We start from the raw sequence: 14,396 nt of genomic DNA, 5'->3' as shown, positions 1-14,396 counted from the left end.
TGGAGCCCAAAGGCTGTAAAAGACAGGTTTGGGTCAGGAGCCTTGAGTGCCACAGCCTGTTTTTGTAGGAATGGGAGCAGCTTTTAGCAGGAGGGTGATTGTTGGGGAGTGCTCTGCACATCCTGAGTGAACAGGACACAAATATGTGTCCTGGACACATATTTGGGGGACAAACAGCTCAGCTTCATGGGCCCTGCTCTGCCTCCCAGGGCTGGGCACAAAGGTCCCTGGCCTGGGGTTTTTGTGGGTGATTGGCCTTGGAGATTTTTTTTTTTCTCTTTGACCAGCTGCTTTTTAACAGTAAAAAAACCCCAAACCTGTAATGCAGGAAACCATAATGGAAATTCTGTTCTGTGTCATCTGTGCCCCTTTTTTGACGTGGCACACATTTAACCAAGTGCCCCACTAAGCTAATGGCCGAGCGACATTTGCTTTGGTGCTCTGCTGAGGGAGGTGGAGCTGTTGTGTTCTCCATTAGGGGTAATAACCCCATTCCCTGCTTCCAGGGAATAGCTGGAACACGTCGGGAGCCCAACTCCACGTGCAAGTGCTGAAGTTTAAAAGTCAGGGTCGAATTCCCAAGCTGTTTAGTTGGGCTTTTTTTTCCTGAAAAAGCTTAAATTTATTGACTTGAAGGTTCAAAATCCTTGGCCACATTTCAGCAGGGAGCGGTTTTGCCAACAGACCAATTGTCACCTGGGCAAATTTGGGGGGTTTTATTAAGAATGTTTGAACAGCTTTAAGTCTGTCCCCTGTTTCCTTGCTGCTGGTGGGATCCTCACTTTTCCTGCTTTTATTTCAAGCTAGAAATGTTCTGTCTCCACCTGGGTATATTGTTATTATTCACAAGATATATTCCCTCGACATATTAGGGTGAAACCTCCAAGTGTAAAATACTCTACACCTATGTTATAGATATACTGCAGAAGAAATGAATTATCTTTAAGCTGTTTTAAATTCACTGTAAATAGGTTTTGCAGAAGTTTTAAAGGGGGAAGACTCAAAACCCACCACAATACATTAATTTTAACACAGGTCAAAAACACAGCAAATGCAGCAATTCTGTGAGTAATAATATCCATTTATTTTATATTTATATGAAAGATTCTAGACTTTTTTTTCCACACTTGCCAAGGGCTTAACAGAAAAGAAGGAGTTCTATTTTTCCCCCAGATTTGCAGAGTTAGGACAGAAATCACTGTTTGTAACTGGCTACTTCCAGATCCACGGGGTAGCGGATCCGGAAGGTCATGCACTTCTCCCTGTCAATAAAAATGCTGTTGGCCTTCACAGCTATTTCCTTCTCCAGCTTCATCCTTGTCTCCTCCAGGTTCTTCAGGCACTGCTCAGATTCCATCAGTTTTCTCTTCAGGGCTTCGATGAACACCGTGAGTTCTTCCACTTCGCTCACCAACCTGAAGGGAACGACAGGAGGGAATAAGGAAGAGAAGGAGGCGCTCGAAGAGAGGTCGGCTGGGATGGGAATAAAGATGGGAATAAAGATTCCAGCTCTGGAATCACACAATTCCTCAGAAAGGAGCTCAGAGAAGCCCAAGAAAAGCAGGGTTCACTCTCCCAGCCTCCCATGATTTAGGTAGTACCCAGAAGTGATTTAGGGAGTACCAGGAATTCATTCAGGCAGTACCAAGAATGTCTTTTGCTGTAAGTACGGTGGAATTATCCATCCTTTAGGATTGTACCAGGAATTAGAGGGCAATAATTGTTGAATAAGTCACCCAGTTTGGAGTGAATCAGAATTTTTTTAAACCTGGGTTTGGAGCTCTGCTCTCTGGTATAAAATTCAAGAGACAGAGAAGTCTTTGCTCCAAAAGTGCAGCAGATTTTATGGAAGCAGCAGCACGGAATTTTTTTAAAAAGGAGCAATTAAGTTTGGAAGCAGCACAGAAATTCAGCTCCAATCCAGTGGGATGGAGGAATCTGTGGAGAAGGCACAGATTTAATTCCTGGGAAAACAAGATCCCTGGGGGCTGTGCCAGCTCCAAACAGCCCAAGCCTGGCAACCAAACATTCCTTAAATCCCAGAAAAGGCTGAAAAGCTTGGGCAGGGAAGGTTTGCTGGATCGGGAGCCTCTGGATTAACCAGAACTCCTCCCTCACTGTACAAAGAGCAGGGCACTGGGTGGCACCTTTGCTGCAGGGATTTGGAACCCTGCAAAAGCTGATTCCCCACTTTTCCCGAGGGCAGAAAACTGGGAAGGAGGAGAATCAATGGCAAAGCTTCTGCTGAGATCAAAATGGGCCCTTCAATTGGAAAGGATTGGTTGCCTTCCAGTTTTAAAGCAGATTATTGCTGAAAATCAACCACCAGCAGCCCCCTCCTTTGTCACACTGAGATCATCCCAGAGTATTCACATTCCCAGCACCTGGAGCACAATTCCCTCACACAGAGTCCACCTCGTGGTGGGTTTTTGTGAGCAAGGGATCCACGTGCTGCCAATTATTCTTTGGATCATCTAAATCCAAGACAAATTACCCAGTTCAGAGAATAAAGCAGAGCTGAATGGATAGATTTTCTGTTTGGCGACACATCAGGATAAAATATTCAAAATAAAATATTTAAAAAAAAATATTTAAAAGAGTAATATTTAAATAACATAATATAACAGAATGTGATGTAAAATATTATAATTCATATAATGTAATAAAATAAAATATGACAACATTTAAAATAACAGAATTTAAATATTTGAATATTTTAAAATATTTAAATATAATAAAATTTAATACATATATAACATATTTATAATATAGTAATATTTTTATATAAATATAAATAAATATGTAAAATATATAATAAATAAATATATTAAAAGTATATAAAATATATAAAATATGTATAATAAATACAGGTATATGAATATAAATATATAAATTTAAATATAAATAATAAATATAATATAATAAAATTTAAATACTTAAATATAATAGATAAATATATTTAAAATATTTAAATATTTTAAATATTTTAGATATTAATATTTAAATAATATAATGTAAAATATTATAATTTATATAATATCACAAAATAAAATATAATCATAAAAATATTTACAATAACGTTTAAAATAAAATATTTTAAAGAATAATATTTAAATAATACAATATAATGTAAAATATTATAATATATATAATATAATTAAATAAAATATTATATTTAAAATCACAGATTTAAAATAAAATATTTAAAATAATAATATTTAAATAATATAATATAATGTAATGTAAAGTATTATAATTTATATAATATCACAAAATGAAATATAATAATATTTATAAATATTATAAATACTATAAATATTATAAGTATTATAAATAATACTAATATTATAAAATATAATAATATATTAAAATTTACAATAACATATTTAAAATAAAATATTCCTGATGGGGATTTCTGTTGAATTATTTGTGACTAATATCAGAACCAAACCAAGTAAGAAAAGCTAAAGGTTGTGTGTTACCAATAAAAAGTGGAAAAACTGTCCCTTTGGGATAGAAAAGGCACTTGGAGAAGTTGTTTAATTACCTGAACTGTGGTTCATCCTTGCAGAGCTCGATATTGGGCCTGAAGGACCTGTCATAGAGCCTGGTCTGAGCCACTTTCAGGTGGGTTTCCTTGTCCCTGATGGCTTTTTTGAGAGCAACAATGTTGGCTTCCTCCTCTCCAATGTCCTTGAGGATCTGAGGACACCCAAGGAAAAGAACTGGTTAAAAAAAATGGTATTTTCCCCGAGCATGGATAAACATCTGCTCATGGGCCTGGCGAGGCTGTTGCAGTTCTGGCCTCGTATTTGGTCAGAATTTAGGAGAAATTAAAGTACAAGGGTGGTTTGGACCTCTTTATTTTTACTATTACACTGAGAATCACATCTTGGGTCTGAAAAGCAGCAGAAAATATTCTGCTCAAAACCTCTTCCATGTCTCCCGTGGGATGACAACCCATCCCACCTCCAGGAAGTGCTTTTATTGTAAATCTTAATTTGATTTTAATTGTAAATGTCTTCCAAGAAAAAAAAAATCAGGTTATTTTGAATGAGACTGAGAGCTGCTGATCAGCTTGGAAAGGCAGGGATTTCTGAGGGAAATGGAAAAGACAGGAAATCCCAACCCCCTTCTCCCTCACAACCACTGACATGGATGGAAAACATAAAACCTGCCCAGCTGTCATTACCCACCAGGGCCAAAGGACTATTTTTCCACACTGCAAGGGCCTAACACAAAACAAGGAGCTGCTCCACATTGGAGAAGGGGAAGAGGCTGAAGACACACCTTATTCATAGAAGAAATGAAAGTATTAAGGTGGTTTGGAGCTCTTTATTCTCATTATTACACTGAGAATCACATCGGAGAAGCAGCAGAAAATCCTCTGCAGCCTGTTGGGGGGACAACACACCCTCCCTCCAGGAAGGGCCACCAGATCCTAAGGAATGACTATTTTTTCCACACTTGCAATGGCCTGACAAGAAACAAGGAGCAGCTCCATGTTGGGAAAGGGGAAGAGGCTGAGGACACCCCCTGGCAGGACCTGCTGCCACCACTGCAGCGATGGCTGGCATTCCCCAAAACCCAGAACCCTGGGAATCCTCCAAAGAGAGCTCCACACTTGGGAGGTTTTAGTTCAGCCCAGATATGGATGGAAGTGTTTCATTTTCCTCATGTTTAAGTCCATCCCAACAAAAGCAGAAAGAGCAGAACTGGAGCCCCAACCCAGCTCCGAAGGCTCTTCCCAGACCTTGAGCTGACACAAAACAGTGTTCGACACCCGGCTGGGACTGAGGCATTTGAGAAGACAAATCTGCTGTGACCTTCTCAGAAGGACTCACCTTTTCCAGGTGCTGCTCCAGCCTGAGCTTGGCATCATCCAGCTCCCTGCAGTGGTTGTCGAAGGCCTCGTTGACGGCCGCCCGCTGCATCCGCAGGTCCTCGGACACGTCGTGGATGATGTTGTTGATGAGGGAGCGGAGCTGCACAGAGGCCAATTTTTCCTGTTCCGCACTATAAATGTTGTCATGGCTGAACTGGGCCCAGGTCTTGGGTGTGGAGGCGCTGGAAGAAGAGAAAAATGGAATAAAATGGGAATCTTGCCCTCCAGAAGACAGCCTGAAGCCGGTTCTCTCCCTGCAAAAGCGCCGTCAACCTCTGCGCCATTGCTTGCAGGGTGGATTGCCATGAAGGGAGAAGACTAATCCTTTAACAAATTAATAATCTCTCATTCCTCTGGCTTATGAGGGGAGCCAAGAATGACACAAGATCAACCAAAGCTCTTCCATCTTTAGCTGACAGTGCTGAGGATCAAAAAACAGACACACACTTCGTGCACCACCAGCAGTTCAGTCACAGCAAATAAACACATCAATGTGTTCAAGATTTACAGTCTGGGTCTACTTTGAAATAAAAGATACAAGATCTTGACAGGCTGAGAGAGGTGGGGTGTTCAACCTGGAGGAAAGAAGGCTCCAGGGAGACCTTAGAGCCCTTTCCAGTGCCTAAAGGGGCTCCAAGAGAGCTGGAGAGGGACTTGGGACAAAGGATGGAGGGACAGGACAAGGGGGAATGGCTTCAAAGTGACAGAAGGGAAATTTAGGTGAGATATTGGGAAGAAATTGTTCCCTGTGAGGGTGGGGAGGCCCTGGCACAGGTTGCCCAGAGAAGCTGGGGCTGTCCCATCCCTGGCAGTGTTCTAGGTCAGGTTGGACGGGGCTTGGAGCAACCTGGGCAAGTGGAAGGTGTCCCTGCCCATGGCAGGGGGTGGGACTGGATTATTTTTAAACTCCCTTCCAACCCAAACCATTCCATGATTCCACGATGCCTGGTTACACTTGGCCATGTGGAGCAGCAGAAGGAACCACAGCCCTTGGGACAGGACATCCCTGAGAGGGGAGGGGGAAGCCCCAAGGTTGATGTTCCACCACTCCTGTCCATTTGCAGGAAGCAACACTGGCCTTTCCCAAAGGAATGACTTGCCTTCCAATGTCAAACAGCAAGTCCCAACAGGATTTAGATCAGCCTTCAGCAGCACAAAGCCAATTATTTCCAAGAAAAACCCCTCCAAGCTCAGCTTGCCTGTGCATGGCCAGCTTTGCCATCAGGGGTGGTGGCATTAACTCTGCTCTCCATGGAGCTGTTTTAAACCTATTTTCTGTGTCCAAGGAACCAGAATCCCCCCTTTAATTCCCATCAGGGTCAGCCTGCAGTGCCTCCAAGGATGTTGTATTTTCCTGGGGTTATTCCAGGAGGAATAACTGACAGGAATCACTCACTTCTCCTCGAACTTGACGGAGCTGGGGTGGAACTGGATGTTGGTGCTGTCGTTGTTGTAGGTCACACATTTGTCATCTATGTGATAGGTCTCCACCTTGTCCGACCAGTCCAGCTCACAAAACTCCTTCTGGATCCGATTGGAGCTGAAAAGTTAAACCCACACATTGTCAGTGGGGAACAACCCAACCCCCAGCCCCAGCACAGGCACTTGGAAGCTCAGCTTTGGGCCTTTGTGTCACCAGAAACCTTCCTTTTGTCTCTAAAATCCTCCCAGTCCCACAAGCAGCTCCTAGAAGGACACTAAGCCTGATTTAGGTGGGATATTGGGAAGGAATCCTTCCCTGGGAGGGTGGGGAGGCCCTGGCACAGGTTGCCCAGGGAAGCTGTGGCTGCCCCTGGATCCCTGGAAGTGCCCAAGGCCAGGTTGGAGCAACCTGGGCTAGTGGAAGGTGTCCCTGCCCATGGCAGGGGGTGGAACTGGATGGGCTTGGAGGTCCTTCCCAACCCAACCCATTCCTTGATTCCACTGTCCCAGACCTCCAGGCCAACTCTGCACCTGCTGAAGGCTCAGAGCTCATCCCCTGAGACAAAGGAGTGGTTGCACTTGGGATTTTACACAATAATCCTCAAATTTATTGGGGTTTTTTCAGCAGTGGGGACAGCTGCAGTCATGGGGAGAGCAAGAGGTTTGCCCAACAGAACACTCCATCCCTGACAGGACATCAGGGAGTGCCAGTGGAAGACTCATCCTCCCTTTTCACCAACATATTGAGCATATCTCAAACTCCAGACCTCCCCAAAGCGACCCCACACATTCCCTGAGCCCTCCTATCCAGCCTTCCGTGCAGTTTGTCCTTGGAAGATACAAGTCCAGCGATATTCAGATTCAAACTGCTGCTCTGTCGCCAATTAGAGTCACACATCACCAAATTAATTAACATTCCAATTCCCAAAGCCGGGTCGTTATCAGCTGGGGACAGCAGATGTCACTCTCACCCAAGGAATTAATATTCTACCGGAAAATGGGACTAAAATGGGACTAAATGGGACTAAAATGATCTTACAAGAATTCCAAAAAGCCAAATAGGCTCCTCTCATCCTCTAATTGATGTAACAGAACTAATTTCTATTATTTTGCATTTATAGCCATTCTTTTCAAAAGCAATATTTTATTTTATCTGGTAGAATAGGAGCAGATTAAAAAAAAAAGAATTAAAGTTAAAATATCAAGGTTTCCAGCAGTCAGATCCATTATACTGATGCATCTTAAAGGGTCAGGTAACATCTTTCCAAAGGGTTTGTTAGAAATTCCAAGCAAATAATCCTTTGGAAAGGTAGTGAACACCCCTGCTGGGACAGAAGGTACAGATTTAAAGTTCACACTGACACCTGGTGGCAAAAAAACCTCATTTGGAAAAGGTGCAATTCCTTTAAACCATCCAATAACACAAATCCATCACGAGGTGCAAGAATCATCCAGGAAATACTTTTATAGCACCAGAATTCAGTGTTGGAAAAAATCAACCCCACGTTGGAAACCAGGCCTGGAAATCCAAACCTACTTCATTCTACTTGAAAATCCTCGAGTTTCATCACTGCCTTTTCTAAGTTTAAATGGAATTCCCACAGCCCATAAGCACTGGTGAGGACTTTATCCATTATTCCCATGTCCCAGGAATTATTATGGCTCCAGAAATCAGCTGCTGAAGTAGCAGGGAAAATGTCCTACCGGATCTGGTTGGTGGCTTGGATTATAGTTCTTTTCAAAAGATCCCGGATATTCCTGATAAGATCAGCTTCCTAAATAAAAATAGGGATATTTCTGTGACATCCAGAGCAGGACACACCATCCTGCCAAGGAATTTGTGTTCAGTGGTGGTGGATAAATCAATAAAACCAGATAAACATTGAAATTTTCTCACCTGCTCTTAACTTATTCTGATTTTTTTTTGAGGAATCAGCAGATCCTGGGGGAACTCAGCTCTAAGTCTAAGGCAGCAGCAATACCTGGAATGCTTCTAAAGCCTGGGAATTCATTATTTTCATATTGCCTGGGTATTTGCTGGAAAACTCTATGTTCTGCCATATTATGGAAGGCACAGGATGCCCAGGGAAGCTGTGGCTGCCCCATCCCTGGAAGTGTCCAAGGCCAAGGTTGGAGCAACCTGGGCTAGTGGAAGGTGTTTCACCTCAAACTGGAATGTTTAATCCAACACAAATGTGACCAAAATGAAAAATTTCCTTCTTGTCATAATCTCTTGTCGAATAAAAAGAACCTGGTGCTCATTTTTGACCCCATAAAGCTGCTTTAGGGATAAACCACCAATAATCACTGACCTGGGGATTCCACAGTACTATAAAACCCCAGAAAATTCCAGCCTTTTCTTTGGGATTATTTAAAGGAATTTAATATTTGAGGCTCAAAAAAAAAAAGAGCTTTTGCATATGAAAACCTAATTAATTCTGCTTTACATCAATGACAGCTAAGGGAGGATCTCCTTGCTAATAAAGTTTATTCCCAGATTCCACTGATCCTTGTCCTGTTTTTGACAAATAAATGGGTGGGTGTGTCCCTGCAGTGTCAGATTCTCCATCCCAAGAAAGCAACGGGGACCAGAAAAAAGATCAGTTGGTTCCAAATGGAAAAGGACAATCACAATGGGAAAGAAAACATTATTTCTGAGGCATAATTAAAATAAAACCACAGCTGAAGGTGTCCTTTTACAAAGTGGGAGAATACTTCCTGCAACGGGTGAGTTGTTAAATTAAAAATTCAAAAGGGGTTTAAAGGGTTACATTTATAATAATTGAAATTATTGTGAGGTGGGGAGTCAGTCTCCATGTAAATAAAGAGACATCCAGCTCCCTGGGAGTTTTAAATGGAAAAGCCTCCCTTTAGCAATGGAGGTCTCTCACTTGGAAAGAGTGACATAATGCAAAAAGAACAAATTCTCTCGTGAAATGACTCAAAATATAACTGAAAAGTGGATTCCCTGTTGAGGAGATATTCAAATCTGACATTTAAAACTGAACTTCTCCTAATTAGTGGCAGTCCAAGGCTGCCAGGGGGGAACAAGCAGGAGGAAATGAGGAGGAATTTTCCTAATAAATGATTTTTCTTAACTTTTTAGAAGAGTTCAAAGTCAGGTTGTTTGGCTGGAGGAGCTGTGGCACAGGGATGGAGAGGAAATGCTTTCATCCAGGTCCCTGGATTGGGACACCATGGGACAACCTGGGGCTGGTTCCTGGGAGAAGGTCCACGTTCAGAGGAGCATTCAGAGGGATCTGCTCTGCTCTAGCCACACTCCTGTGATTTTAAACACTTTTTAAATAGAGGAAGAACTTTAAACAATCCTTCTTAACACTTGGAGTGACACGACACGGTCCAGGAAGGTCACTGGGCCTCGGTATTGCAGAAGAACCTTCACCTGCTGCCTGAGCTGCTCCTCGCTTCACAGACTGGAGCAGCCACCAACTTTAAGGTCCTTCTCACCTTCAGCAGCTGCCTCTCCACCTCATCAATGACCAGGTCCGGGGGCTGCCTCCTCTCCCGGCACTGCAGGTTATCGGTGACCACCCCGTAGGGCACCTCGGTGGCATCGAGGGTCCGCTCCAGCCGCAGCTTCTGCGCCGCCAGCAGGTTGGTCTCGGCGTCCAGCTCCATGACCTCCTTCTGCAGCTCCACCCTCCAGAAGTGGATGTCCTGCAGGCGCTGGGCCAGGGTGGTTTTGGAGTACTCCTGTGCCCTCTGGGCGCAGGCGGCCGCATGTCTGCTGAGGTGCTTGGACTCGGCCAGGTCGCGCTCCGACTCCTCGCCCACGGTGTACGCCCGGTTGTAGACCCGGGCGTTCCTGCGGTGCCACTCGGGCAGCTGGTACTTGGAGGTGCGGAAGCCGGCCATGGCCATGCCGCAGCACGAGCCGGGCCTCTCGTCGCGGACGACATCGCAGATCTTGCCGGGCAGGGGGCAGGAGGGCACGGCCGGCGGCACCGGCTCCTCGGGGAGAGCCATGGCGGACATGGCGGAGCCTCGCCGGGCGCTCCCGCCTCCCGCTCGGCGTCCGGCCGTCACCGCGGCAACGGCCGCCACCAATGAGGAGCCGGTGCCGCGATTTAACGGACACCTTCATTAACCAATCGCAGAGAGGATACGCCCTGAGGGCGCCTCTGATTGGGAGATGCCGCCGCCTGCGCCCGCCCCCCGCGCTGCTTGTTGCCATGGCGACGGGGACACAAGGGTGGGGGTGTCATGGCGGCGGGCGGGCCTCGTGGAATGATAGATTTCCCATGGAATCATAGCATCCTGGAATCCCGGAATCATAGAATAGTCAAGGTTGAAAGAGACCTTTAAGACCAACAAACCCAATCATCAATGTACCAGTGTCGCTGTAACCCCTAAAACCCTAAACCACATCTTCCAGTGCCAGATCCAGACACTTCTTAAGCATCTCCAGAGATGGGGACTCCACCACCTTTCTGGGCATCCCCTTCCAATTCCTGAGCACCCAAACAGTGCAAAGAATTCTTCTAACATCTGAATCTTCTCTGTCTGGTCTTTAAGCCATTTCTTCTAGTCCTCACTGTAGACACAGCAGAAGACACTGGTCCCCCCCTCACTGCAACCCCCGGGCCTGGGGCTCCGCTTTTCTGACTGGTGCATGCCCACAATAACACATTTTCCTGCTTGTTTTGGAAATCCAGGAGGATCCCAGTGGGATTTCAGCCCAGCAAGTGGTGGAAGCCAAGGGGAGGTGTATTGCCCCCACCACGTTTGCCCTGGGACCCAGAGAGCCCCTGAGGGGACCCGGCCCTGCAGCATCCACAGGGTTAAACTCGCTCAATTCAGCCCATTTTGCACCTCACTTTGTTCTTACACTCAAATGTTCATTTTTAAGGCCACTCGTGTGACTTCGGTCTTGACACAGAGCAGGTGCTGATGAAATGCAGCTGCTGCTGCATCACCTGTTTAATTGGCACCTGAGGAGATTCAGCTGCTCCTGGAATCAGGGTGAAGTTTGGGGGTTGCCATCACTGTGTAACAAGGAGGGGAAAGAGAAAAGGAAAAGGGAAAAGGGAAAGGAAAAAGTGAAAGAAAAAGAAAAAAAGGGAAAGGAAAAAGGAAAGGGAAAAGGAAAAAGGAAAGGGAAAAGGAAAGGCTGTGAGGGCACACCTTGTGCTCGGAGCCCTCAGCACAAGGAAGGTGCTGGTAACAACAGAGGGCACTGTCGCCCTTGCACAGATCTCTGTCTTCAATGTCATTTTGATTCAGAAAATAAAAGGGATGAAACCTCCCGGTGCCCTGGAGGCCCCTGGTGTCCCCTGTGCCCATTGGCTCCCTGGAGGGATCCCGGGGCTCCATCGGGCTCTGGGCATGGCACAGGGACCCCCGGCTGTGGCACAACCTCTGCAGGAGACACTTTGCCCTGGGACAGTTGGCTCTAAATCCACAGAAAGCCGAGGATCATTTCCCCCCGGGGTCCTGCACTCTCTGGGAAGAGCAGTGGATGTCCCTGATGGAGTATCAGCGTTTGGGATGTGCCTCGTGCCCCGGCTGCAGCTCTGCCTGCCAGGCCTGTGCCGCTGCTGGCACCATGTGCCTTCCAGAGTGTTGGAAAAGGAGATTCAGCCCCAGCAGAGATAAAAAAATCCTTCACTTTCCCATCTGCAAATATTGCAGCTGTCTCTCCAATTAAACAGCAGCTATGGGGGGTGTCTGCACTGGGGAAGCCACTGGAATGACACCATTTGTTTCTCTCCTTTTTTATGCATCTTCCCTCCAACTGTAGCTGCCCTTTCATAGAGTCATGGAATCATGGAATGGTTTGGGTTGGAAGGGAACTTAAAGCCCATCCAGTCCCACAGGGACACCTTCCACTAGCCCAGGAAGCTCCAACCAGGCCTTGGATATTCCCAGGGATGGGGCAGCCACAGCTTCTCTGGGCAACCTGTGCCAGGGCCTCCCCACCCTCCCAGGGTAGGATTCCTTCCCAATATCCCATGTAACTCTCCTCTCTGGCAGTGTAAAGCCATTCCCCCTTGTCCTGTCACTCCAAAGTCCCTCAGCTTTCCTTACCCCAGCCCTACCCTTCCTTCTCCTTCTCCTTCCCCTGCTCGTGGCCTTCTCTGCATGAGGATCTACGCAAATGTTGCATTTTAAAGTACAATAAGTTTCCAGGAAAAGCCCTGCTGAGCTATTCACAGTGAAAGTCCTTGGTATGGAAAAGACTTTATTTTTAAATAAGGGCAATTTGTTATTAAGTGGGATTTTTTTTGTTGCGTTGTTTTTTTTTTTCTCTGAAGGTTTTAAAAGACCTTTTATTGGAGACATCTTGGCACACCCACTCAGTGTCACCCAGGCAGGTTTGAAGGTGGGTCACTGAGGGCCGTGGTGGGACATGGCCAAGGTTTCAAGCTTAGTTTGGGCCCTAAAGGCGACTGGGAAATTATAATCTTAGAATTCCAGAATCATTGAGGTTGGAAAAGCCCTCCCAGCCCATGGAGTCCCCCCTGTGCCTGATGCCCACCTTGTCCCCCAGCCCAGAGCACTGAGTGCCACATCCAGGCCTTCCTGGGACACCTCCAGGCGTGGGGACTCCAAACCTCCCTGGGCAGCCCCTGCTGATGTTCCACAACCTTTTTCATGAAAAAAACTATTCCTGAAATCTTCTTCAGCAGGGAAACAGCCCCAAAAAAATTTGTCGAGTCTTCCTGATCCAGTGCAGGGATTACTCCAGGGAGCAGTTTCAGAGCTGTTATCCCACCTGGTCCATGTTTCCCAAGGACCAAACGGATTTTGGGGAATATTTCCCCCAGGCTGTGTGTTGTTTGGGGTTGTTGGTCAGTCTAAGCCCCTCTTTGAAGCGTCCACAGGTGCATTATGTCCTGACAGGCTGAATATCACTTTGTTACAAGAAATAAAAGCAAAATCAGTTGGCATCTGGCAGATTCCAGAGTTCCCTTCCTTATCCAGGGCAGATCCAGGCACCCCCTGTTTCAAAGCCATCCTGCCACTCCAGGAATTTAATGTGCCACTGGAACATATAAATTATTAACAGCTATTCAAGCTCAGGGCACGAGCTGACAAAACACAGTGAAAGGAAAGACCAGAAGTGTTTTCAGCTCCAATCTTTTGCTGGGCAATGGATTAGGAATTCTCTTGGCTACAATCCTTTTAACAGGAAACCTCACTCACTTGAGAGCAGCTCCTGATTCTCCACGTCCACACTGCCCAGGACAAGAAATCCTGGGCTCAAACTGCTTGAAACAGAGGGACAAATTCTCCTCGTGGTGACCCACTTGTTAGAATTTGGCTCAGTTTTATTATGAGTGGGCTATCATTTTTTAAAATTTAATTTTTATATAATATTTTTGTATTAATTAAGCATCATTATCCATTTTATCTGCTGGCTGCACACCCCAGCAGTGAGCACCTTAGCAGGGTGATGGAGAGAAAACACGGCACATTCATCCACCTGATAAATAGGGAGAAAATGTGGTGAATTCGTTCAGAGGAGAGAAAATACAGACAATTATTTTCCATAAGGCAGCGTCTGGTACTGACAAACTCTGCCTGAGAGCGACAGAGCACAGGAATAAAGAGATTAAAGAGTTGGGAAGGGAAATTTTTGTTTTCACATCAACAAAGTGTTGCGTTTCGGCTTAAAAAATAAGCACACAATAAACATTTCAGCCTCAGGAGCTCTGAGGGTTGGCAAAGGACTGAGACCAAAGGCTACCTAAGAACGTGGGTGTTGTTTTTCTACCATCTCATATCCCCGGGATTAGAAACCTCTCTGCTGTTTGGAATCTAATCACCCCTTCCTAGAATTTGATCGATTCGGATAACATTAATTATTTGTAGCATTATGAGCATTTCTTTTTAAAAAGAAGTTCTTTCACAAGCAAAACAAAGCCTAAATGGAGTCATTCCAGCAGGGATGAATCCCCCAGGTGCAGCTTTATTTCCCAGCCTGGTGTCTGGGAGCAGAGGGTGTTTGAGGAGACCCTCGCAGGGGGTGACCCCACTTGGAGTGGCAGCTGTCAGGGCTCTGTTTGTTTGCAATTCCCATGGGAATGTGGGTCCCACACTGGTGGCTGTGGGGGCACAGCACTGA

General features: G+C 45.5%; 1 protein-coding gene across 1 annotated transcript; it reads right to left on the bottom strand.

Annotated features, from left to right (window-relative positions):
* Positions 1–1,054: 1,054 nt before the first annotated feature.
* On the bottom strand, positions 1,055–10,362 carry TEKT4 (tektin 4). Its single transcript, XM_032704444.1, has 6 exons — positions 9,776–10,362; positions 8,012–8,082; positions 6,282–6,425; positions 4,845–5,067; positions 3,548–3,702; positions 1,055–1,415 (listed from the first exon to the last, which is right to left on the bottom strand). Exons 1-6 carry the CDS (start codon positions 10,301–10,303, stop codon positions 1,196–1,198), a joined length of 1,341 nt encoding a protein of 446 aa, XP_032560335.1. The 5' UTR covers positions 10,304–10,362; the 3' UTR covers positions 1,055–1,195.
* Positions 10,363–14,396: the final 4,034 nt, after the last annotated feature.

Source organism: Chiroxiphia lanceolata, chromosome 16 (assembly GCF_009829145.1).
Source record: "Chiroxiphia lanceolata isolate bChiLan1 chromosome 16, bChiLan1.pri, whole genome shotgun sequence".
In the NCBI taxonomy this organism is placed as follows: domain Eukaryota; kingdom Metazoa; phylum Chordata; class Aves; order Passeriformes; family Pipridae; genus Chiroxiphia; species Chiroxiphia lanceolata.
This window is presented reverse-complemented; position numbering and strand designations above follow the sequence as displayed.